General features: G+C 41.0%; 1 protein-coding gene across 2 annotated transcripts in view; it reads left to right on the plus strand.

Moving 5' to 3' along the window:
- The window catches only part of cdk14 (cyclin-dependent kinase 14), a 270,852-nt gene that overhangs the window by 79,129 nt on the left and 163,926 nt on the right, over nucleotides 1-27,797 (plus strand). For both annotated transcript variants that reach the window (XM_050047719.1, XM_050047720.1), the window contains 4 exons: nucleotides 6,056-6,301; nucleotides 18,195-18,289; nucleotides 18,919-18,998; nucleotides 24,851-24,945. In XM_050047719.1, coding sequence (XP_049903676.1) covers nucleotides 6,056-6,301; nucleotides 18,195-18,289; nucleotides 18,919-18,998; nucleotides 24,851-24,945 — 516 coding nt within the window. The remainder of the gene's footprint in view (nucleotides 1-6,055; nucleotides 6,302-18,194; nucleotides 18,290-18,918; nucleotides 18,999-24,850; nucleotides 24,946-27,797) is intronic.

A 27,797-nucleotide genomic window follows, 5' to 3' on the forward strand; every position in this document is an offset into this window, starting at 1 on the left:
ATGAAAGGACATTACAGTTCCTGATATCCTGTTGGAAACTGAGGTCATCCAGTTTATTTTCCAACGCCTGTATGGCTAGCCGGATGCAGTTCAGCTGGTGCCCTTCTTTTCCTTGATGTTACTGTTTACATTTAAACCTCAACCTAACTAGCTAGAAAAAGTCAGCAGGAGGAGAGTTTACAGACTGGTGAGCTCATTTCATCATCCTGATGAGTGACTTGCAGCCACACACCACCACCATCCAAAGCCAGCCACAAAAAGCACTACCAACGCTTGGCAATACAACCTTTTCCTCCCCTGGGACTTTCCAGCTCTTCCTGGGGGATCCCCAGCTACTTCTTGGTCAGCTAGTATGTGACCCACAAAGCTCAAAGAACTGCTGCTGTTGCATAGGATTAGTTAGGTGTTACACTAATGACACACTTTCAAAATTTCACTGAAGACCACAATGGAAAAGTCAAGGGATCACCAACATCATTAGGAATCATCCTCTAACCATGTACAAAATTTTGTGCAAATCCATGTTGTAGATGTTGAGATATGCAGTGATTTAAGATCTGTGCTTAATTATGTGCACACAGTGGTTAATTAATGCAGTGAATAAGGAGAGATGCCCTCAGTGAGCATGCAAGCTGGCAACTGCCACCAAGCACGGGTGTGTTATATAACGCCAGAGAAAAGCAACAATGTAGCTAACAGGGGGTGTCATATTCCAAACACAATACTGAGCTCAGAGGCTGGTAATGAAGACGGGGCTCACGACACAAGACCAGAGCAAGCTTTTACTGTGATTCACCAAAGAAAAAAAAAACACCCTAATGAGAAATCAGCCTTACCAGAAGCAGCAGGGTAGGAAGAGTGTTTCTAGTTTGGTGAGGCAGAGGTGTAGTATAGCACTTTACCTGTGAGCATAACCATAAAGGACTTTCTAGGAAACCTAACACACACACACACACACACACACACACACACACACACACACACACACACACACACACACACACACACACAAAACTAACATGCCACTATGGTATTCTGTCCAGTGGTGGAAGAAGTATTCAGATGCTCTACATGAGTTACAATACCACAGAATAAAAATACTCCATTACAAGTTGAAGTCCTGCATTCAGAATCTCACCGTAAAAATACAGAAGTATTATCAGAAAAATGTAATCTTGATCAAAAATTATGTAAAATTACCCATGTTAGTGTTATTGGCTTATTATAACTGATTCATCAACATGTTTTGCAGCATTTCAATAGTGCAACTGGTCTAGGTGGAGCTAATTTTACCTGTTTGCTAGGGCTGTACCCAACTGAGAGTTATGTCAGCTGAATCTGATTTGGCTGTTCAATACAAATGTCTTTGCTCCATTTTTTCTCATATAGTTTTAGAGCTTGAATGTGGTTTGGTGGGCTGTTCAGAGTGACAGCGCTGCTCACAAAATACAGTAGACAAGCCAAGTTAGCCCTCTGAGCTAATGTGTACTTACCAAGCTAATGATGGGAAGGAAATGCGCAACATTTTTTTGCTGAAACTAGATATCAAACAAAAGCCCAAGACTTTATTAAATTGCTGTGAGTGGCTTCTCAGCAGAAGGCAGAAGATACAGTGGATATAAAAAGTCTACACACCCCTGTTAAAATTCCAGGTTTTCGTGATGTAAAAAAAATGAGACCAAGATAAATCATTTCAAAACTTTTTTCACCTTTAATGTACAATTTGGTTGGTAAACAAACAAATCTTTTAGGTGGAAAAATTCTAAGAAAAAATATAAACTTATAATAACCTGCATGCATTGTGTGCACACCCTTAATCTAACACATGGTTGAAGCACCTTCTGTTTGTATTACAGCAGTCTTTATGGGAAGGAGTCTATAAGCATGCCACACCTTTGCTTTGCAATAAATGCGCACCCTTCCTGACAAAAGCAGTCCAGCTCTGTCAGATTGTGAGGCTATCTCCTGTGCACACCCTTCTTCAGGCCACTCTACAGATTTTCATTTTGATTTTGGTCTGGGCTATTCCAGAACTTTATTTTTCTGCTGGTGAAGCCATTCTTTCGTTGATTTGGATGTATGTTTTGGGTCATTGTCACACTGAAAGGTAAAAGTCCTCTTTACCTTTAGATTTCTAGCAGACACCTGAAGGTTTTGGGCCAAATTTGACTGGTATCTGGAATGTTCATAGTCCCCTCCACCTTGACGAAAGCCCCAGTTCTAGCTGAAGAAAAACAACCCAAAGCATGATGCTGCCACCATCATGCCTCACCGTGGGTATGGTGTTTTTTTGGTGATGCACAGTGTTGTCTATGAAGTAATTAGTCGCTGTCAAATAAGTAAACCACATGAGAATACTCAAATATAGTACATGGAATATAAAATTGCACTCAATGATAGTAGCTGAGTATATGTAGATAGGTTTCACTTCTGCCTCTGGCTATGCATTATGTCAACTAGTGACGAAAGTGATGGCAGCTGTTGTGTGGGTGTTTGAAACAAAATGTATTTTCCTTTTGTATTGCCCTGGCCAAAAGTGGTCTTTAAAGTGTGATATGTTAGTTAGTGCCACCACACCGGGTTTCAGAAACTCATCATTCGGTGCTATTGTCCCCAGTATATCAGTCTCCTTGTTCTGAAGAATGTTAGTGACCTTTTTATCATTCTATCACGTGTCTTTGACTTTGATGACTCTCCGTAGTGGAGTGCTTGGAACATAAGCCTTGTTGAACACATCCTTCCCAGACACTCTCATCAAGTATTGATGCATTGTAGCGTGATAGGTCCTAAATGACGTTATTTGTATTTGTTAGTTTATGTGCCTGTTTCAAATGACAATTGCTGTCATTGAGGACATGCTGGATATACATAGGACTCATGTTCATGACAGCCTTGTTACCAAACTCCTCATTTTTTTTAATTTTCCCTGTGTCTTTCTCCTGTGTATTTCCTGGCCCATTTTACACACTCATTTTCTTTGACACATTCTTCTGTTACTTCTTCTATTGGAACACTTCCATTTTATTTCTCACTTGAAATGGAAAATTGGAACATTGCTGAATTTTAAGGCCTCACTAACTTTTTCTCAAAAGCTTGGAAAAAGAGGCCAGATGGAATATTTATTATTTTTTTTAAACCAGGTTGTCTTGTAAGTTACAATGTAGGCAAAATTAATAATTTATGAATTGGCTGTTTATAGATCAGATTATTAAACTACGCGTATTGCTATTTATGCGTTTTATTGCAATGCGTTTGGAGGCAGGGGCTGTGAGAAGTGGATGGCATGTTGGTGAGCATCTTTTGTTCTAGTCTTTTATTTCAATTGTTTTAAGTTAGTATTTTCAGTAAGTCTCTATTCCGTTAATGTTAAAATGTTATATTGTTTGGGTGACCGGGCATATGGCCTTAAAACATGGCTGATGACACCATACGCAAACCCTAAAACCCCTCAAGAGGTGCGCTATAATAACATACATGCCCACACATGCACCGTGGAGCGCACTTTTGGCGTGCTTAAGGGCCGTTGGATGTGTTTGGATCAGATACGGCCGGTGGCAAACTACTTTATACCCCTGAGAAGGTGTGCAAGATCATCCTGGCATGCTGTGTCCTCCACAATCTTACAATGACCCATGGCATTCCTGTAAGACCCGGCGCCATCGCTTCTAACAAACTGTGAAATTTACTACTTCTCTCCTCGCGTAACCGCTTCCTTCATTCATAAATCAACTCTAGGCAAGTGGTTTCCTTATATGGAGAAATGGGGGCGTGGTAGTATGCTGATTGCAGATCGCGGACACGCGCCTGTCAATTTAGAATGGTTCTGATTTACTAACATTCGCACGGTAGTGAGAACAAAATTGGCCGGTACACACGTGTCATGAATCCGACAGTGATTTTGCTTAAGTACTTATTTTTTGCAGAGAGTAAGAACATTTCTGCACAGATATTAGTGAATGAGGCCCATTATTTTATCATTTAAAGCTTCTGTAGGCTGTGCAACATTCAGAACATCGATATAGCAGCATACCACTGTTTATTATGTAAAGAATAAGTGGAGTAATGACGTCCTGAGCAGAGAATGAAGTCCCACTAACGTGTGTGTGTGTGTGTGTGTGTGTGCTGTAATCTGAGCTTCTCTGTGGTGTGTTGTGGTAATGCTGTGTGTAGCCACTACCTAGCTCATTGTTGCTGCTTTGCACTGTGCTAATACATTGGTCACCATTGATATCGGGAAAGCATCATCGCGGAAGCGTACCACTCATCCTCCGAGGATAGGAATGACCCTCCCCACTCTCCCTATGATTGGCTAGTACTTGTTAGGTTTAGGCAAGAGGAGTGGGATTGGTTAGGGTTAGGGTAAGAATGTCAGGGTAAGCCAATCAGAGGCAGAGTAAGGCAGGTCATTCCCTCACTATCGTAGGATCTGCAGAGATCAACGACACTAGCTCTGTTAGCACTGTTAGCACTGTTGCCCTTGTTTAGCCCCGTTTATTGATTTAGCATTGTAAGCCTCAAGCTGCTGGCTCAGCCACCTCCATGTTGAGAAGCGTGTCCGAACAACTCATGCCCTCTGAATGTTGTGTAGACCTCCCCTAAGATAATAGCATTAAAGGCTCTGTATCAGGATTTGGACCTGTGAAGAAGTTCGTCCAGTCATTCTGTGAAGCTAATGTTAACATTAGCGTAAGCTAAAGTGTTGTGCTGACAATTTTAAAGTTCGTCATTATTAGCTACCACAGGTAGGCAGCTATGCAACTTTTAAACATACGTTTACTAATAAAATTAATGTCACTTTTTATTTTGATTATTATATTTGAATATAACTGAAAAATATACGGTATTCCACTAATCAAATATTTAAAAGTATACTTAATTAGTAAAGGAAAACTAGCCAAATTAAGGTAGAAGTTGGTTTTCTGGCTGACAGAGAGAAAATTAATACATAAAAATGGATAGAAATTATTGATTTTATTTGTTCATGTATATAAACAATATAAATTAGCAATTATGCTTAGTACAAACCATGTAAACCATACATTTTAATGCCATTCAGAGCACAGATTCAAGCCGCTAGTTTAATTCATAGAAAATAATCAATCAAAATATTGTTCAGAGAGATCACCATTAATTATTTTCCTCAAAGCCCTATGGTATGTTGCATTACAGATCTAGTCTTATCAGCTCATGCGGGATGGGCATATTTATATGCATGATGCAAAAGAAAAATGTAATCATCATCAATATAATTGTAATCAGCCACACTGTCAGCCATTGTTGCTTGTTGAGGAAGTTTCCATATTAGCATCACAGAGAAGAGAGCCTGTGTAGTGGGAAATGCTGTGGTGTGTCCAATGAAACCTGGCCCACGTTAAAGAACAAGCCATAGGGCTGCAAGATGACTCCTCCTTGTGTATTAGAGTAATTAGAAGTTCTTCCTGCAGGGGAGCCCAGGCCTAAATATTTAATCTGAAGGGAGCCGTGGCAAAACATGTCATGCCGCCTGCGTCTTTTGTGTCCAATACACACAGTCCATGGTGGAGGAGCAGCTGGTAAGGTGTTTTGTGTCGGGGAAATGGACGAGGAGCGTGGAGGGCTCGTTGTGTGCCCAGTGGGCTTGTAGGAGACAATCTGTAGCATGTCTGCACAATTGTATGGATGTGTAGATGTGTGTCAGAGATAAGGTGGAATTGTGTGAATGTGCAGTACGGGAGCAGCATCAGCAGCCGGCAGTGAGTGTGTTTGTGTGTGTGTGTGTGTGTGTGTGTGTGTGTGTGTGCGCAGCAGAGCCGACAGAGGCTGGAACTGTTTTGATCAGAGAAAAGAGAGATGGAGATGAAAAGGCTCTCATCCTAGCAGAGAGGTAGCAGCAAGGCTCCACGGGGAGGGAAGAGACCCAGGCTGACAGAGAGATTAAAAACAGGCAGGATCTGGAAGACGGGGGCAGTCAGTTTTTGGCTGAACACTGATAATCGCAGATGGATTTTTTTTCTTTAATGCTCTTTTACGCTTTTATGTTCTCACTCCTTTCTTTTCCTCTTCCTTTTTTTGACAGATATGTGTCACAAAGATGTCCACACGCAGCTGCCAGGGAACAGACTCAGTCATCAAGCCCCTGGACACCATCCCTGAGGACAAGAAGGTGAGAGTGCAGCGCACGCAGAGCGGCTTCGACCCGTTTGAGAAGCCCACCAGCCAGGTGAAGAGGGTCCACTCTGAGAACAATGCCTGCATCAACGCCAAGGGGTCGTCCGCCGGCAAGGAGTCGCCCAAACTGCGCCGACACTCCAGCCCTAGTTCTGTAAGTACATCTTACACACACTGGAGGAGCATCATTGATTACATAGTTAATGTAGAATTTATCGATGAACCAGTTAGCCTTTAACAACCCCTTTCCCATCCTTGTGTCTATGTTTGTGACCCACTTTGCATTTTTGTAACTGTGCAGTTGATAATCACCATCCCTCACCTGATGCTGAGGTCATGTGTCACACTAGCAAGAAAATATCCTGGTTACAAATTATCATAAATAGGTATGTCAAGTCAGTATTATTCATACAGCCCAATATCACAAATCAAACATCTGCTTCAAGAGGTTTTACATTCGTCACAGGATACGACTCCCTTTGTCTATACAAGGGCCTCCATCTATCCATGCACACAGGAGAAGTCCCGCTGTTAAATATATGTATCTTTAACAGGGAAAAAAATGGAAGAAACCTCAGAAAGAGCAATTGAGAAAGGTTCCTTTTTCAGGAGGGAGAGAAAAGCAATAGACGTCATGGGTACGGAACAGAACAACATAGTAAATTCACAAAATGGAGACTCAAGGCCTTTGCACAATGAGTCCGTTTTTTTGTCCAAAATTGCTGCACGTCTAAAAATAAATACGACCCCGCGTTGTATCAATCATGTTTACACACTGAGTCTGAAACTTTCATCCATCATTAAAATTTTCGGAACAGGTTTGATTTTCTGCATTTTTTGCAACCGTCGGAAGCCTTTAGAGACGTCTGACCAAAAATCAGTGAAGAAATTGTGGCAGCGGGACAAGACAGAGGAATGGGGTGCACAGAATAATTTCATAACTCAGATAGCTCACTTTCAACAGGTCAGGTATATTACGGTGGATGATGATGAAGAGGAGGAAGATGTGGTCTGCACACAGGCAGAGAGAGGAGTAGTGTGGAAACAGAGAGGGAGGACAGCTCAGCCCCATTAAGCAGCTGTGGTGCCAAATACAAGACATGGGGAGAGTGACAGATAAAAAACTCCAGTGGAGAGAAGCAAGGGAGGAAATTTGTTGTTTCATTTTGTCTCGTCTTGTGAATTTTTGCAATGCATAGAACAATAAAATGCATCAGACTCCGTGCAAGATTTCTGTGCCGGGTGACGGATTAAAAAAAAAAAAAAAAACACGTCCAAAAAAAGTGGACTCTGTGTGCAAAGGCCTTTAAGACGAGAAAAACCTAGAGTGGAAACCACTTGTGATCACAGGTACGGATATCAACCGCTGATATGGATCAAAAAGCTTGGGACAAATGCTGTTTAATATAATTTACTCATAAAAATCAAGTAGTACGCTCTCGGTGTTCATTTTGCGTCTTTTCATACATGACAGCATAAGGGGAAAAAATTAATATAATGTTATGATCCTTTCCTTCATGGTAACCCTTCTGCTTACGGCAGGCTACTTGACACTGGGGCAGTGTACATATTGAAAGTACCTGTGGTTTAAGAGCCGTCCAGCTGCAGCTGCACTGTATTTTGACACAGTGAGTAAAACTCAGTAAATAGCAAAGCTGTCAGTTTCATCACTTAATATTCAAGTAATAAATATACACATAACAGCTATCTTCATGAGAAATCAAGACTAAGAAAAAAATGGGTTATAATAATTATTGCTTATGGTGATGAATTTGAATCGCACAGACGTGATCACTCTAAGAGTGTTCCACTGTATATGAATGAAGAATGGATCTGGGAGGACTTTTAGCAACTTCCTGTTTCTCCAAATGTACCTGGGTCACATGACCTCCTCTTCACTATGGAGACCCAGAAGAGGACAGACTACACAAACACACAAGAGCCAAGCTCAAGCACAACATTCACACAAAAAAATGCAAAGGGAGAGACAAGGACAACAAGCACATGAGGTAGAGAGACAGAGAGTAGACGCTGTATCTCCTTGAGGATGAAGTTCCAGATCCAAACGTCTGAAATGAAGCAATGAATGATAAGGTCCCGGTACGACTGACAGTTCAGCACACAGAAGTCTTAGTGAAAAGAGAGGACAAGGAGGAGGAATTAGGGGAGAGAGAGAAATGGGATATGAACAATCAAAGGGTTAAAGAGATTAGACGTTATATGTCTTATAGCTAGATGAGTCTTTTTTTTGCCTCAAGTTGGCCGTTCCTTGCATCACTTGGGGCTGGCTTCACAATTTTGATCTATGGGATGGTCTATTCCATAGACCAGGTTCAGCAATTAGACAGAGCCATCTAATCCTTAACTATTTTTAGAAGGCCTGAATCATCTGGGTGAAATGAAAGCGAGTCTATTTAACATCTGAAAGACAAAAAAACAAAATCCTCCCTTCTTTAAAAGTGAAAAGTTGACTTCATAATCACTCTTGATTCAATGTCAGTTCAAAACAGGATTGCTGCTACAGCCTTACTGGGTCTGGCGTGGCCAGTAGCTTATGGTGGTTTGTCCAAAGAGAGCAAGGTAGGCAGAAATAATTAGAGCCAGAATGAAGAAAAGAAATAGACGTTAGGGATAAGGTAAGACAAGTTATGTAAGACAGGAAGCTAAGGAGGACAAGTTGGCCAGGAATTATGAGGAATATTGCTTGTGTTAACACCAGATGAAGTTTTTGGCCTACGTGGCAACCGTTATTAACGGCAATGCTGGAACTGAAAGACAATCTGAGAAAATTGAGATAATCATAGATGCAGCAAGGAGATTTCTGGATGCTGTGGGTGTTTCAGGAGAAGATGCACCCCAGCTTTTGAGAGAAGCTTGTAGGCTCTCTAAAGTAACTGGGAAATAGATCATTTATAATACAATGGGATCTAGCTGATACAGGCTTATCATTATTAGTATTATTAGGGATTCACAATATTGGATTTTTTGCCAATATCTATTATGCTGATATGTATATTGACCAATGACCAATGCTGATATCGATTTATCCATTTTTCCCCCACCCAAGTTTAGTAATCATCAAGTCTCTTATGTTGCGGAATTAACATTATATTATGCATGCAAACTCTTACCGTGATGGCCCACCAGCAGATGGAGACATGAAACACAATGCTTTTCTATGTATGTAATATACATTCATTGTGCAAAACAAGGAAAAACTTTATTTGCCAATTGTAATAGTTAATTCTAAAGCCGATATTGGCAGATACATGCCAATATTATCAGCATGTTGGCCAATTCCAATATTTCATCAGCTGATACTGATGATGTACCAATATTATTGTGCATCCCTAAAGGTGGGGACACACCAAACTGACATCAAAGAACTAGCCGCGATAAAAGCCAACTCACGTCGCCCTGTGTCAGTTGCATTTGAACGCACTACACAGACTACATCCGATGGCCAAGTAGCTCTGCGCCTGCGTGAGAGAGAGCGGAGTGACAGAGTGGTACATCCTGTCAGCTGAGGGGTTTCCTATCTGTGCAGCCGAGCACCGCAGCACCTCCACGGACTATTACATCCAGAGGGTCCCGATGTTTCCTCCGCAGGCTCCACTTCACTCAGCTGCTTCTTCCCACTTTAACCTGAATAACAAACCAGGGCTCGGTGCCATAGGTGTAGGATTGGGTAGGGACGGTAGGGACACGTCCCTACCAATATTCAGCCCCTTCCGTATTGTCCCTACCAATATAAACACTGGCTGTCGGCGTCCGCTCAATATGGTACACAAAGGGTTAACAATCGTTGGTGTCTACCATACGTCCCGCCTCTAACCTCGTATTGCTCATCGATTGGCTCTACCGTTATTTTGGTAACGTGTGATTGGTCTTCCCCAGCGCCGCTCTCTCCACTGACTTTGTGGGTGTGCGTCACCATACAGCTCACGACACATACACGCGCGTCACCGTTAGTGCACCACACCGGAGCGCCGAGTGTGAACGGTGAGTCGGTTGGTTCAGTAAATACGCTAAACAAACACCTGTTGATGTTAGGCTAACTGAATGGCGTTCCTTGGTAACTCTTTGCTAGATAATGAGATGCTAACGAGCTAATACTAGCTGAGCTAAGTTTGGCAACTATTAGATCAATATTATATGCCAGAGAACATGAAATTCCACTTCACATGCTCCATCAGCAATCATAGATGTCATGTAGTGATGACACAGTTCAAATTAATGTTTGTAGTAAGATGACATGATAGAAACAGTCTGAATAAATAAAGTGTAAACACTATAAATAATAGCTCCTTCAGTGACAGTCTTCAGCATCCATGGTGTGTGAAGGAGAGACTTAGGAGAATAGAGATCCACTGCTCCCAGTAAAAACACCAACACTGAGTCATATTTATGTAATAGATATTGGGTGTAAGTGCAACATTTTGCACACAGTTGTATTATAATGATTTTGGAGCATTTACATTTTTGTTGATTTATTTTATTTATGTTTAACATGATGAAGCTGACTAACTTGTGTTGACATTATGGCTGTTCTTTAGCCTATATACATTCAGATGTTGTTTAATGAATTACACAATTGTAAAACATACAGTATGTTTTCCTCAGGCTACAACAATCAAAATCTATGACTGTTGCATCTCAAATTGTCCCACTGTTCACATGTCTTGCATCAATATATTTTTTGTCAGATGACAAGTAGTAGAGAGACTGGAGGAGATGGAGGAGATGGAGGAGGAGAGGCAGGAAGAGAGACAGAAGGAAATGGAAGAGAGACAGGAGGAGATAGAGGAGAGACAGGAGCCTCACAGGTGAGATTGAATCGTGAAGGATATATGTTGATAGTGAGATTCAGCATTGTGACTAGGGGTAAGTAAAAAATATTGATTCATGCATAATATATGTTTTTACCCGATATCAATTCGGATCACTATTACCAACCCAACTGCAGACCGCAGGCTGGTACTGAAGTTAAGCCCCTTTGGAGTATACTGTTATTGTTATTGTGGTGAAGTGATCAGTGTATATTCATGTAACTGATAACATTAGAGAATACATTAACCAAGACATTCTTGTATTTAGTGTAGATATCTAAATATGCATTATAAAGCAGTGATCAGTTTCACATGACGTGAAATTGCATTAAAAAATCATCAACGTACAGGTCGCCGCCATGGAGCACTTTTATGTCCCTACCAATGTGAAAATCAAACCTATGCCCTTGCTTGGTGCTTTGGTTGGATCCAAACGGAGAGCCAGGGCTAGCTCAGAGACCAGCGGAGGCTAGCTGGTTGTGCTTCCCTCCGGTCATGCTGCGGCTAACGCTCCCAGCTAGCTCCAGCTCTCCGTTTGAATCCAAGCAGAGAGCCGAGCGAAGTGGAGCCTGAGGAGGAAGCACCTGTTAGCCCTGGTTTTACTACAGGCAGATTCACTCGCTACAGGGGCGAGGAAATAAAACCTGAACAGCCAATCAGAGTGATCTCTCTCACCGACAAGCTCTGCCGCCAATTCAACATGCTCAATCGGCCGAAAAGCCACCTACGCCAAAGTGCCGATGGTGCGGGAGACACCGCAAAAACTAGGGTGACAGACGCTCACCGACGGCCCGACTTTGGTCGACGGCCAACCATCAGCTTGGTGTGTCAGGGCCTTAAGTATTATTTTATATTTAGCAAACTGTACACACTGCTGTGTAGGCCTACTAAACAATACTGTGTAACAGGAAGTAGACATGCTAGCTGTTTCCTGTCTTTGGTCCTTCTTTTACTTGCTCTCAGTCAGGTTGCATAATTATTAGGGATGCACCGAATATTCGGTAACCGAATATATTCGGCCGAATATTGCAAAAAAACACACATTCGGTATTCGGTGGAATAAGTTAAAAGTAAGGCCGAATAATAGCGGCGTGTTTTGATAACGCAATCAAACAGCGTGCCGTGACGCGCGGAGTAAATTGTCAGCAGTGTGGCGATCCGTCCCTCGCTGCACTCGCATTTGCGACTAGAAATAGTTTTGAGCGAGCAAAATAGGCTTAAATCATTCAGCATGCTGTGCGAGCAGCCTACAGATTTCAACCAGCAGCAGAAACGAAAGGCGAATCCCACCGATTGCAGGTTGAACGGGGGTCACAGACACAGACAGTAATGTATTCCTGTCAAATACGGCGGCCATCGGCTTATTCCTGTCAAATACGGCGGCCATCGGCTTACCGGCGACGGATAAGTCGGCTCCAATAATATCCTTTTCTTGGCGTGTGGACTGCCCAGAAGTACCTGAACAGCCGAGCCAGNACCGTGGTTCCCAATTTTGGTACCGTGACAACACTAATCTGGAGGGGGTTCATCTGCAAAACTAATGAAAAACTAAACAACGATATTCGGTATTCGGTACTCGGTATTCAGCCAAGCGTTTAATAATATTCGGTTTCGGCTTCGGCCACAAATTTTCATTTTGGTGCATCCCTAATAATTATAACTCCTAGCTTAGCATAGAGACTGGAAACAGAGGGAAACAGCGAGCCTGGCCCTGTCCAAAGCAGTAATATAAACCCTAACCCTAACCCTGTTATAAGTATAGGTCTCTGTACAGGCACCATAATACCAAACCTGGCAACCTCACTTTGACGACACGACTCCTGGAAGCTGCACAGAGTCACAGTGTGTAGCTGTTCAGCAAGAAATAGTCACAATATGTAACTTGCCTAAAAAAAAAAGAGAAAATAACAAAGCAGTGGTGCTGATGATACAGTGTTCGGTGGGCAGTCACCTCTGTTTGACTTGATAAACAGTGGGTGAGAAGGCAGTCAACAGTTGTAGCAGTGTTACCATGGAAACACAGCTTGAGGATTGGAGAGAGGATGGGGGTAGAAGTGGTAATTTTTTAACCAGTCTTTATTTTTGTGGAGCTTTATAATTAGACTAGCTTGATATTGAAAGGCTGACGTAGCTCAGTAGAACATTCAGGCAGGTGTTTGTACACCTAGCCAAAGGTGCAGGAGAGCTTCTCTCAGTAAAGTACAATGTGGTGCTAGAGGCCCACAGGATTCACCAGCACTTTCTCACTCTGACCTCATCACATATCCATGTTTGATCATAGACTTTCCACGTCAAGATATGACGTCCAAGGTACCCTGGGTGCGTTGGTTGTTGACGTTCTGGGACACTGTGTCAACTTCAGCCTGTTACATACATTGTCTGTTTTCAAAATACACTTCTCTTTATACAGGAAATGTACAGTTCGCATACAGTCTTTTTCAAAATAAAGGCTCTATGTCACCGGAAATCGACATTTTGGCCTTCAACAACAAATGCACATGGTTACGTTTAGCGAACACACGTGCATGGTTGGGTTTAGGCGACAAACCTATGTGGTTGGGTTTTGGAAAAATGAACAGGGTTTGGTTTTACACGTACATACGAAGCAAACACCAGCCTCCAGCGTGAAAGTCGGTGGTTGTTGGACCCATTGCCCACCCTCACACCCGCTCTACTCATACTTTTCACACCCTTAACTTAAGTTGTTGTCCTGCCGCATTTCACCGTGACACCCATTCCACATTGTTTTCCACTGATTAGGTTTGACTGGAGTTCTTTAAATTACATCATCATGTTGCACCCTCTTCTTCTACAACAGTTTAATGGCGGCCGAGTGGAGGATTATTGCCACCAGCTGTTTATCTCGATGAACCAACTTCCAATATTCACATAACTGCAGTGGATGGAAACCCATGTAACAGCATTTTCTTTTGCACACTTCATGAAGATTTACTTATTATCAGTAAAAGGAAGATTGATTCCAAAATATGTTTCAACATCAGACCCCAAAAATCAACAGTATCATGCACTTTGCTTGGCTTTGACATGGCCACGGCTTTTCACCTGCTGTCAAAGCACCAGTTACCTCTGTGTCTCTCAGGTGTATTGTTTTGGCAGCCAAGCTCTTTTTCTTTTCTGCATCTGAAACTAATTTTACAGCCTGTATTCTTTCACACACTTAATTGAAGGCTGTGTACAAACAACATCATTTTCTTAATCATGCAAATGAGATTTTCAGGTTTTATACATATGTGGTTCCTTTTTTAATTTGGCTCCAAATGTGAAAAGCCTGATGAATGTGCACACAAATAAGATTTAATAAGTGTGATATGAGGCTTGACTGATTGCCTGCCAGCATCACTGTGAGACACTAATGAATTGTTTCAGCTGTGATTATGAAAATGTGCGAATTATCCTTTTCATGGTCTGTTTTGTTTAAGTAGCCCGACCCGCCCGACTCAAGTATTTCACACGAAATCTCTGGATTGTAAAATGGGATATTTGATCAGACATGGCCTGTACCTGCAGATAATAGGTTTTAATCAGCAAAGGCACTTTATGTTAATGCTGCACTCAAATCATTTGGCCAAATTAGAAGCTTCCTAGCAGGAATTCTCCTTCTCCCATTGACTGTGACCAATTTAAGGTTAATAAGCATGGTTTTAACTGACATTCCTGGCTTAACTGACAGTTTGTGGGAGCATAGCGTGTGTTTAGGCAGAACACTGAGGGACAAATTCAAAAAAGGACCGTGCAGGTTTTTCAGCGGCCAAACCTGCTCAAACAAGACAAAAAGAAAACGTGAAAATGGAATTCTCAAAGCACCCGCAGAGGGTGAAATGCACCCCTAACTGCACTACCAAGTAACTAGCGTCCCGCTGCTCCTCTGCTATTTGCACCTATTTAAATGAGGCAATATGCATACATTTAGCACTAAATTGTCATGTTTTTATGCAAATGAGCCTCATTGCAAAAAAAACCCCAGAAAGTCCAAATCACAAATATCAGCGCTAATAGCCACACGCAGCTGCAGTGAAATTATTAGCATCTTTAGAGCATTGGTGGTAACTGAGGCACATTTATAATGGGTTTCTGAGACTTTTTTCTTTTGTCCTCTGCTTCTAATCATAGCATCTACTTTCACAATAAAATCTGCCCAGCTTAATTTAATATGTATAATATTCAATATGTCATTCAGTACCATTTTACAAAAATGGTTTCTAACATCCCACCATGTTAGAAACTACACATTGTGTAGTTTTGCTGCAAGCTGTACTTGTTCTAGTATGACCAGTTCAGTAGCTTATGGTAGCTAATGTTAGTTTTACGTAGATGATGTTGTATGAAGGAGTTCACTGTGTGAGTTCCCTGACTTTTAGGGGTGGGAATCACCAGAGAACCCATGATATGATATTATCACAATACTTAGGTCACAATAATTTTTATACGAATAAAATTACAATATGCTGAGTATTGCAATAAAATATATTGTGATATATTGCGATTTATTACCTTTTTTCCAGCTGCAGATTATTTCTCCAAAGGAAAACTTTGTCAACATCAGTTTTGCCTCGTAAAATAAAGTTTGAAGCAGCAAAATGTGACACAAAGCAGACAGACTGACCAACACCGTCATAAAACCTGTCAGAAATGCTGCATACACCTGACAAACTGAACTGTTGGCAGATTTAATGCCCTCTGCAAGGCCAGATTCAGCGCGTGAGCAAAACACTTCACATGTAGGTATCCTGCTAACTGAATGGCAACATCCATGTTAGAAGCGTTGTCTGTTACAACCACACTCCGCCAATCCTGTGCTGCATTTTGCAGGAGGTCTGCAGTGTTTGCTCTGGTGTGACTTTCGTGTACTGCTCTAGTTTGGAGAACGTGAGACAGCAGTCCCCAGTTCTCTGTGACATAATGTGCCGTTATAGTCACATATGAATCCACTGACCTTGAGGTCCAGGCATCACAAGTTAATGCCATCCTGTTGTACTCAAAGTAGGTGATGGTGATTGATCCCCGAAGGGAAATTATTTATGTTACAGGTGCTCCTTGCAAGAGAGGAAAGATACGTGAAAATATAAGAAATTTAAACAGTAGTATTAACAAATATATAGTTAAATAAACAGGAATTGTAGTTCAGATTACATGAATATGAGCTGACTTTTTCATCAGGAGCTGGAGGGGTTGGTGGATGGTGTGATACCTAGGTGAGAGGGTTGCCGAGTCAAGCTGTAGACCACTTTGAGTGCAACAGAGAACAAAACTTGTTTTTAGCGAGAAATTGGCGCCATTTCTACTGTAGCCGCGAACGTGCAATCAGAACCAGGTATTTTAGGCCAAAACATGATATTTGCCAAACGATAACCAAGTGTTGTTTGTGCCTGAACATAACCATACTTATACCACTACTTTGTGGAAACGTAAAGTTGAACATATCCGCCACATAATAACGCACAAATGTTACATATGGTTTGCAGAAATGTACAATGCCAGCATTTATTCTGATGGTTGGGTAGCTTTTAGTTCTGGTACCATTCATGTTCACAGATAGCTAACCCAATGATTGGACAGTTTTGGCAGTTATCTTGCATCATCAACAGCACTACATGAGGGAAAATCTAATTCTGGTAAATGACAAGTCATGCAGCACTTTAATCAACCCGGTCTCATTCCGAAGTCATTGAATACTGGCGCTTGGGCAGTGACCTCAGCATTAGATACTGCCAAAAAAACTGTCTTTTCACATTGATATGTTACGTGGCTGGGTGCTGTCAGTCTGTACCAGCGCCTGACAGTGTCACAGGGAAACCAGCCGGACAACAACGAAAGTTAAGGGGGCAAAAAAAATCTCTGAGTAGGGTGGGTGGGAGGGATGATGGATGGGTCCAACAACCAAGACAGGCCAGTGTTCACGTCCTGTATGAATATAAATCCAAGCCCTGTTCTTTTTCTCTAGACCTAACCATTTGTGTGTGTTGGCTAAATGTAACCATGAGTCATGCGCATACTGTATTCTTATGTTCTTGCAACTTGTGTTCTCTTATGTTGTCTTCTAATGTAAAGCACCTTGAATTTACGTGTAATTATATTATTATTATTATTATTATTATTATGTGCTATATAAATAAAATTGCCACTGCTATGTTCTCTTATGTCACAAAGAGCTCATGAAGGAATAAGTGATCATGAGCATTATTAGTATCATTAGACCACGAATCAGCTGCATGTTATGAAAAATGACTAACAGGCAGAGACAGATGGAAAAAAGAGGCGTCTTGTGCACCAGTATAACCAGAAGGATTACTGTGGGATCAGTGCATCACACACTTATTAAAGGACTTAATGAACTGCACAGTACCCAGCGCACAGCAGTTTTTACTGTCTGACTGATCAGGGAAAACCCCAGCTCACATGTGCTGACGGACATATGCATTACCATGGTTACCATATGATTTACAAAGATGCATAGTCTACAGGTCGCTCAAGATCACTTTCCAAATTGTTTACAATGAGCTGATGGATTTAACAGTAGCTTAGCTTTTGAATTCATGCTAAAAACACACATCTATTTTCCGTACAACTCGTGTTAGGTCTGTGTGCTTTCAGAGCACAAACAGCACCAAAGTTGCTCCTTTTTAAGTGGTCTCAGTGCGGTTGATTGGTCGGCTTTTACACCAGCCCAAACAAACCGTACTAACCCAGCAAACACACTAGGGTTCATTTTAAGTGATCCAAACAACTGTGAAGGCAGCCTTAAATCATCATCATCGAGAATACATACAACATTATTGCAGCCACCTCTCTCCACAGCATCCATTAAGTGGAAGTTTTCGAGCTGAGCTAGTTTCCCCTTTTCATATCAGACGAGTATGAACATGTTCAGCTCTGGGCCTCACTTCCTCTGAACTGTTGTTACCTCTCTGCCTGTGAACTGTCAACAATGAAAAGTGTCTAAAAGTTACGAGCTGACGATTAAATGAAAAGCAGTCTTCAGAGTTCTCACATCAAGACTTTGTGAAATTCTCTCTCCTCCTCCTCCTCCTCACTGACATTACACCTCCCAGATGATGCGGTGGGGAGCTTCCACATTTTAATATCTCTCATAGACTTGTAATGTCTTGTGTGAAATCCTCTGAGAGTTTTCTTTTCTGGGTTACTGAATTCATGCTTTTGTATCACCTTCTTTACATTTCTTGTTTTTTTTTTCCTTAGCCTACAAGCCCGAAGTTTGGGAAGGCAGATTCCTATGAGAAGCTTGAGAAACTGGGCGAGGGTTCATATGCTACAGTTTACAAAGGAAAGAGCAAGTAAGTAGTGCGTGTATGTCGAATGACGCCTATTCCAGTCACTCTGCTTTATCATAAGAGCTGCTCATGCAGGCAGTGAATATTACATTTAATTATACAGGAGCAGTGCTGTAACTGAATGGATTCATTAAATGGAACAGCAATAACAGTTACACAGTGTAGTTGTATGTAAATAATTTTTCTCCTCTCTGTAAAACTGCAAATCCCATCATGCAGTGATTTTTTTTTATTATTTAAATCACCATAGGATGGATGTTTATATTCAACAGTCATGCTCCATTTTTTATGCTTTGCTGCTTTCCTTTCAGGTTTTGCTAATTAAATTCTAGAAAATGAAAAGTTCACACACTGTAAATGTATGAAACTCCACCGACTCTAATCTTCACAGTAATGATGTTATTTTGTGTTGCTATTCACTACAACAGCTTTGATTGGTGAGCTTCATTCACTTGTAATCCTGTGGCCTTACACCCCAGTCTCACTCCACTGCTGCTGAATTACATTTCATTGACTTAACAATCTCCGCTGTTCTCCGGCTTCGCTGATTTTAATAGATTCTTTTTTTCTTGTCACAAAAAAGAAAAAACACAGGATTACCATACTTTGTTTGTCCTCTGTGTTGTTGCCAGGGTGAATGGGAAACTGGTGGCTCTGAAGGTGATTCGTCTGCAGGAGGAGGAAGGGACGCCCTTCACAGCCATAAGAGAAGGTAAGAGGTTCGGGAGGGAATTTACTTTGCTCAGATGTTACTGGACTACAAATAAACACACTGGAGTGAAATTTTCATGACGAATTAGTTACTTGGAAAGGTGTTACAATGCCACACTCACCCACTTCTCCCACAAATAAGGTTCAAAGAAAGTTGATATATTTTTTAAGCGTTGTAAACAAAGCTAAGTTTTCCTTAAGTAGGGCCCCAAATCCCCAGCTGCTCCAGTGAAGGTGCTTAGTGATCTCCAGTGTTGTACATGTTGTACATGGAAGCCTGCTGTATTAAGACTGACAGTCTTAGCGTGGTGTACACTATAATGAGGAAACCAAAAATGACTGTTGAATATTTCTTCTAACTTCTAATTTTTTTCTGAAGTTCATGTCACCATTCAAAATGTAAAAAAAAAATCCATCTTAACTATGCATAACAAAGTTAGTAATTAACTCAATATTTGATTTTAAATGGGTTTTATATTGCATTTTTAGTGTTTGGTGTTTAATGGATGATTTTAAATCAAAATAAGTAATGAAAATCATCTGTGTGTGTGTGTGTGTGTGTATTTGTCTGCCCGTAGCTAATCTAGCAAACTACTGGATCAATCAGCCTAACATTTTATGTGAACATGTATAACTGTATGCTCAAGAACCTCTTGTGGTTGCAGTGATTCACAATTGTTGATTATTGGATAATTATTGGCTGTTTTATATTATCCTCACTCCTCTTAACTGGCCCGTAGGGGCCACAAATTGTCCGGAAATCAGCTCAGTTAAACACAACAAGCCTTACCATCTGTTGCAGGACACATTCTGTCCTTCATCGTTGCTTAAAAACTGACATTCATAAAAAAAGTTGGGTCTCACTTTTGAACCAAAGCATCTGCAGATAAATTTCATACCAAATCCATCATGATACAATAAAGGTATGCTCAATATGAGAGAAAAATCACCAATTACGTTATCTTCACTGTAAGGGAGCTGAAAGGGACAACTAAAGTGAGTTCAGCTGCGTGGCATTCTGGCTACGACCTGACTTTGTTGTTTGCTGCCCTGCGTCATAACAGACCAGGAGTATTTCAGAAGCAGAGTGTTATTCCTGCTCAGTTTTATAGACTTTAAGATTTTGTTGATTTGGTCATTTTTCCTTCAGCCATAAGTAAGTAAGCAGGCAGCTAAATGGTTTCTTTTTCTGTCTGTTTTCAGCAATACAAGTTAATTTATAGAGCACATTTCAGAGACAAAGTCAACTCAAGGCAGTTATTATGTTTATTGTTATTACTGGTTTGTTGTGCTGTAGCCTACAAACAAAGTTAATACTGTTCAAAGTCCGGTTATGACATGGATCAAATATTTGTGGCTGTGTTTTAGTTATTAATAATACATTCATCCTCATAGTTATATTGTATCTTTTGAAATGCGGTGCAGCACATATGCTGGAAATACAAAAATTGTCTGAGGAGCTGTGATCAGCTCGAGCAGCGGTGTCGCAGCTGAAATGGCTGCCTTGTGGAGATCTTAACTTTACTCAGTGCATGTTTGTTGTTGTTAAAATTGTTGATTGTTAAAATATATAAACAACAAAATAAAGTTAGAACAAGTGCATAGTGCCTGTAGTGGACCAAGCCCTTATGGAACTTAAATTTTCTGTTCATATGTTTGACATCGGGTGACTTAGCAGTTGTCCTTTTACATAACAGCAGATCAGAGTGTGTCCTGGCTTGGTTTGTCCTGTCAGTTGTGTGTGTGTAGCACTTGAAGATCCTCAGTTTACTGGCTGGACTTTAAGAAGACACACTCACCTCCACACGCATGACTGGCATTTGAATTTAGATGAGAAAAATGATTCTGTCTGTTTGATCTCTGTATGATCCAGACCTGATGAAGGGTGAGCTATCCTGGGCTACACACACACACACACACACACACACACGCACACAGAGTCCAAACTCTCCCTGTGAGCGGATCAGAAAGGCGCTTTGAAATTGAACTAATTCAGCAATTACTGAGCAGGAAGCTCCCAGCGCTGATATGTGAGCAGCATTACAGACTGCTGCTGAATAAAGTAATATATCCAGAGTAAGAGTTCAGTGTGTGTGTGTGTGTGTCCATGCTTATTAAAACTGCACACACTCATGCCCATTACTGGAGAAGGGGTGGGTGTATGTGTGCGAAGGAGGGAGTTGGATCTTCAAACTGGTGACAGGATCTTTGAGGTATCTGACTGTAGCACTAACCTCCTGCTTACTGCCTTATCTGATTTTTTAACAACCTTTAGGTATTCATACAGGATGAATGTATTCATGAGGCTCCATCACTTGCCGGCTCTCTGAGGATCTGTGCATCAAAGCTCCCTTGTGCCCTTGGAAAAGAACTTTGTTTTAGCTAAATTAATCACATTGGCAACTGTCTGAAAATCCCATTTACGCCTCATAATAAAAACTGCACTTATTATGCTGCTCTCACATTCGGTCCTAATGAAACTATTCCCTGTATTGCCTTACTGTGGCTGGTTGAGTTTTTCTGTCAGCTGTTTGTTTGCCTGCAAATTTGTCTCTGTAATTACAGGAGAAAGCTTTGCAGTTGGTTGCTTAAGTAGAATCACACCTTGTTTCCTGTCTAGATAAAGTATAGTGGCTTCACAGTCGTGAGTATTACCACCACAAGCAAAAAGTGTTGGGTTTTTTCTAACAAGTCAGTAAGATGATGGTGAAATAAAAATGTTCATTAAACCTGGGGTAGGCAGTTTTAGTTTGGCGTCATTGGGTAAACATCCTACAAAAAAACTTTGAGCATATTGTAATTCAAGTGGACTGGGAGAACACTGGACTTCTGCACCTCCTCTCGGCTCTTTTAGGCTTTAGAGAATCTGGTAGGAGAAGTTGGCCAATCACAGGTCATTTCAGAGAGAGGGCGTTCCTATTGGCTGCTCCAAAAATGCAGATGTATGTGCACATCTCTTTGATGAAAGCCTGATTCAATGGTGGAGAAACCTGCAGAGAAAATTACTATTTCAGAGTTGGCAACAACTGTCTATACTGCAAAGCAACCCAAAGAAGGAAGATAGATTTATCAAAGAGAGTCTGACAATAAAGAAATTGTATTAATATCAGCGAAGCATTTCAGAGACGAGAGAAGCCCTAGCCCTCTGCTAAACCAGGGTCAGCAACCTTTGCTATCAAAAGAGCCATTTTTTTCTACTCTGCAGTGGGCTATTTATCATTATGTGGTACTTAAACTTTGCAGCGTTAGTAGTGAAAGCAAACAATTCTGTCCACTCACTATGAAATTCACTATTTTCCTCCAAGACATTTTCTTTTTTGAATTTGGAATCAATAGCTAGCCTCACTAAGGAGACTCAGGACTAGCTATCACTATTGAGATTCTGACATTCTAACATTAGCTAGCTCGAATCGCAGTGCGTTCTCCACCTCACTCCTCGCCACTGTAGACCACCTTGCTTTGAGGAGAGCGGGCAGCATCTCCAGATACAGGAACACATTCAGCAGCTGCAGCAACCTAAATTCAGCTAGCACAAACCCCAGCTCTTGGGGACTGGACAGCCCTGACTCTCTGCTGAATTAGCAAACTTTCTGTTGCTGCCGTCACCAAGTTTAGATGCGACACTGCAAATGGTAACCAGCCTGCTGTTACATCTGGTGGTGGGGGGTTTGTGCTGGCCGAATTTGAGCTGTTACAGCTAACCAAAGGTACGTCTCTTGGGCTGCTGCCTGCTCCCCTCCAGGCAAGGGACTGTGGCGTGTCTAGCTAGCTGATTCTTGTCTAATTTGTGGTCTGATCGAAGATGATCAAGAGTTTCTAATTTTTTATTCCATTTCAAGTTATAATAGCCAATTTTTGACACCCCCCGCATTTTTTCAGCAATAGCCATTCAACTTACTTACATTCTGTAATTACCTCTTAATGTAGTTGTTTTCGTTGTGATTGGCAAAGTCCAACTTGCCTGTGCAGGACTGTAATTGCACACCCACTCCAGGGATTCTCAGAAAACAATGCTTGCGTGTACTGAACCCAAAGTGGAACAGCCTGTGCATGCATGCGTTTTGTGACAATATACAGCATTGAATATTCATGACTTCAGTTCTGCCATGATGGATGACACTGTTGACTGTCTTCTTTTGTGTTCTTTAAACAGTATGTGATGGATCCTTTTGGCTGCGTTGTAAACCGATACATAAGTTGGTTCCTTCTGTTTCATTTCAGGACTGTTTACTGCCCCCAGTGGTTGGCACATGTGTCATTTTAAACCGAACTCTAGGACCATGTATTATTAAAACACATCTTCCCTTACAACCAGTTTGCAAAAAGGACTGAAATCTCTTTCAGAAGCTTTATAATCCAGCCATGAACTGCAATGTTTTTTTTGGAGACTTCTGGTGACTTTGGAGACAGACTGTAAAATAAAACCATAATGATAAATCCAACATTGTAAACAGCCTCCAAAGGCTAACAAATTCTCATGCTTCTGCATTGGAAAGCCGCATCACCAGCAAAGCTACGTGGTTACTGATGCCACATTGTCACCACAGCAACCCATGCAGATAGGTTGGTAGTGTCAAATCCGATCTCATTATTTGCAAATAACAGTGCTGACAGTCCATCTTAAAGATCTGATTTAAGAATCTGAGATTGCAGATTGGCCTGCAATCTGAACATAGCCAATGTGTCCCAACTACCTTTGTAGGTTTATCCAATCGGATTATAATTTGTCCTCAGTGTGTTTTTAGTGCAAAAGCACCTGTACTTTCATATGGTCAAGCACTATGCGATTGCAATCCGATCACCCAAAAAGACATTTTTTGAAAGTGTAGAGGGACCCCAAGATAAGGCATTCTAAAAAAGGTACATGATTTCTAATACAACAAAAGTCCCTGTCACCCTAATGTAAATGACCATAGTGTCGTAGCATTTCAAGTCTCACGTCTATCACAGCAAGTCTTTGGATTAATTCTCAAGTTCTTTATCTCAGGTCCAAGTGGTCACAATGCCAAGCCGAGGTTTAGGTTTAATAGCAACTAACTGCAGCCCTCACTTTTCTCTTTGGTTGGTGTTGTAAAATGAACCAGGATTGCCTCTATAAGAAATTGTTAATGGTCAAGTCACAAGTCATCCTAAGCAAAACTGTGAGTCAAGATGCAACCTGTCTCTGTAAGTTGACCATTAAAATGGAACTGTATTTCTACATTTTACTTTCAGAGCTGTTATAATAACATTTTTACATGAGTGAGGCCATGCCCTCCAAATGAATAGGCCTGGCAATGAAATATTCAAGTCTTTCAACTCTCAGTCAAGGCTTTTAGAGGTGAAGAATTTTCCCACACAAAACTGACCTTCGCAAATTCTGTATACCTTGGCTGATTGTACAATTCATTATATATCTCCGTCTATTATTTGCACAGTCCTCCCAGACTGTTCTCAAGGTTTGGCTCAGATGAAGTGAATCACATGTGAAAGTCTCAACAAGTCTGTCCCAGAATGTGCTGATCACACCCAGCCTCCTCAGTAAGACTCAGTAAGCTTTGCCAGGAAATTAACGAGCAATTTGACCATCTCTCTGTAACGTATCATCTCACAGCTCTACTTATTAAGAATGTCTATTACATCATAAATGTGTTGACAAATGAGTGTGAGAACTCAGAGCAATAATCCATCCTCTGTTTTCTTCCTCTATTTTAATCTTTTCTTAATCCCCTGTATGTATGTAGTGAGGCTTATGGCAGGCCAGTGTAGCATTCTAATGATGCAGCTAATGAAGGCATAGATCATAGCAATTCTTCACTATCCTGATATGTTCTTCACTTTAACTCTCTATCTCTGTCTGTTCTGTCTCTGCAGCATCTCTTCTGAAAGGCCTGAAGCATGCAAACATTGTGCTCCTCCATGACATCATCCACACCAAGGAAACCCTGACTCTGGTCTTTGAATATGTGGTAAGTCTGCACACACTTAACTCACCCACGTGAACCCTTTATGGGCAGATGGTAGAGGTCTGAAATTAGGTTGAGGATCTGTTTTTAGTGCTTGTGTGTGTCCTTAGATTGATTGTTTTGACCTCAGTGTCTGCTTGCTGATTGAGTTTCAGTTTTTAATACTGTGCCCACAGAAACATGAGCTGTGGATATTTTGATTAGCATACTCTTGTTTGTAGGGCACCTAAAGAATGTTAAAACAGCCTGAGCTTTTTCCACCTTAGGATGGCAGCCAGCGGCACCAGAGGCTGGTCTGTCTGTGCTCAGTACAGGAAGCCAGGAAGACATTTCGCTGGAAGGTCACTGTTATAGTACCTAAATTATTCTATAAAGTATTTAAATATTCAATTGATGTACTTATGGCCTATAGAAAAGTTTCCTGCTAGAACATAATGTTGAGTGCTGTCTACAGATGGCACCAACTGAAGTATAGCAGGGATACAGACAACCATTAGCGCTGGAAGTAATCAAGCTATCTTTGAAACTTCAAGGTATTTTTGTAATTTGATCAGTGTCAAATATTTTAAGCACTATCAAATTTTGAACCCAAGGTTAGTTTAATCCAATTCACTCTGAGTATGTAATTGTGCCTTTACATGTTTTGGCCCAAACACCCAAAAACACCTTCTGGCTTTGGAGGGTCCATCACATGATGCCATGGCACCTGGAAAGGTGCTTTTTTTTCATGGGCTTACATTGCTTACATTGTGAAAGAGACATCAGTAAATCAGTGGGTATTTTTTTGAGGTACATCAACAATCATAACAAACACTTAAATAGCCAACATTTAATTTATTATATCCTAAAGCACACAACCTCACAAAAATATGTGAAATGACCAGAACCTCTCGCCATTCCATAACGTGGTGGTGGCACGTAATATGCTAAATCAAGAGGTGATGGCACAGTTGGGTTTAGGCACCAAAACATTCCTATGGTCAGCATGCCAAAGACTCGCTCCCTCAAAACTTGGAACACCTGGGGCACCATTCTGTGATCAAACTTCACATTCCCCTTTTACTGTGACCATCCCAACCTGTGTACACACCTGTGTAGTAATGATGCTGCTTAATCAGCCTCTTGATATGTCACACCTGTCAGGTGGATTATCTTGGAAAAGAAGTGCTCACTCACACGAATTTCAACAAATTATATATAGAGAGAAATATATGTATTGAATGCTTAAAAAAAGTCTGAGATCTATCTATAGTTATGTATACACACAAACATATATATGTATATGTATATGTATATGTGTATATATATATATATATATATATATACATATATATATATATGTATTAGTCCATACCCATTGGTAGCTTTGTCACCTTCTACCTATGCCAATCCTCAATGCCTATTTGCAGTTTCACATAGACTGACCACGTCAGTGAGTAGAAAAACGTGGGACAGACAGAATGACACACTGACAGTTTCCATGATTATGTACAGCATACCATACCGTGACTTAGTCATACCAAAAAAAAAAAAAAAAACATTAAGCCACAGGGGGAGCCACAGCAATCAGTCACATTTTAGCCATTTTTAAGCATTTTTCTGTTGTTATAAGTTTCATGCAGATCGGTCAAACTTCCTAGGAAGAGATCGATTTTAAGTGTTTTTCAAAAAAATTAAAAATGGCGGAAGTTATGGGTTCTTGATGCAAATTTGTTCTTCATGAGGAGAGGCATCTCTGTGCAAAGTTTCATGTCTCTACAACATACGGGGAATGAGATATGCCCATTCAAAGTTTGCAATTTCAGTCGGTTGCTATAGCGCTCCCCTTTGGCCAATTGATGTAATATTGCTTCATTCGCATCCTCCCATGACCCTCTACCACTGTGCCAAATTTCACATGGATTGACCAAGTCAGTGAGGAGAAAAACGTGGAACAGAGACACACAGACAGAGTTTTTATCATTATATAGTAAGATAAATATATATAGATGTGATACAATATACTGATGTACATACATGTATGTATATATATGTGTGTTTCCGCCTTCTCTCCCAAGAAAAGGTGGTTACAGATCTAGCTAATCTAACTTAATATAATGCCACTGACAGCCAGTCCTTATGTAAATGCATTTATGTTAAAAATAGATGTTGCCCCAATTATTACCAGGTTTCAGAACTCTCAAGTATAGATATACTTGGCCCCAAACATTTAGGATGACTCAAAGTTTTGCAGCGAGCACCACAGCTCCTGCTGACCACCACACTGCTTGTATTGTTAGCTAAGTAAATTACTAGTACTAATACTACTTAACTGCTAAGTAAACTAATTAAGTAACAGTCTTAAAATGTGGCATCTTCAGTGATCTCCACCAGTCATATGATTCTCATCACCCTTGATGTATCTGTGGAGAGTCTCTTGCCTCCCGCCTTCTGTAACTGCCAAGTCCTTTGAGAGCAGGGAGCCCAGACCAAAGCTTTAATTCACCCTTGCAGAAACATTTGGGTGACATCACAATCTCTGCATCTGTTTTTATCTGTAGTCTGTGACAGTAACAGCAGAAACTAGTCCACAGTGTCCCAGCAAGCAAAGGCAGCATGAAACTTTTTCAGATGTTTCAACCCTTTAAAGTGCTGCTGTTGTAAAAACTGCATGTGAACCTCTAGTTTTCCTCCTGAGATGAAGATCCCGTTCAAATCACCGAAAGTCAAAACAATAATATTGAATCATTGCCTGGGCCCAGGGGCACAAAAACTTCAGCAGGGCATCTTTACTGGTTAATATTAAAAACATTATACAAACAATATTGAAAGTTCTGAGCAGTCCAGATCCTCTGTTATCCCTCTGCATGTGTGCC

Source organism: Epinephelus moara, chromosome 6, assembly GCF_006386435.1.
Source record: "Epinephelus moara isolate mb chromosome 6, YSFRI_EMoa_1.0, whole genome shotgun sequence".
In the NCBI taxonomy this organism is placed as follows: Eukaryota; Metazoa; Chordata; class Actinopteri; order Perciformes; family Serranidae; genus Epinephelus; species Epinephelus moara.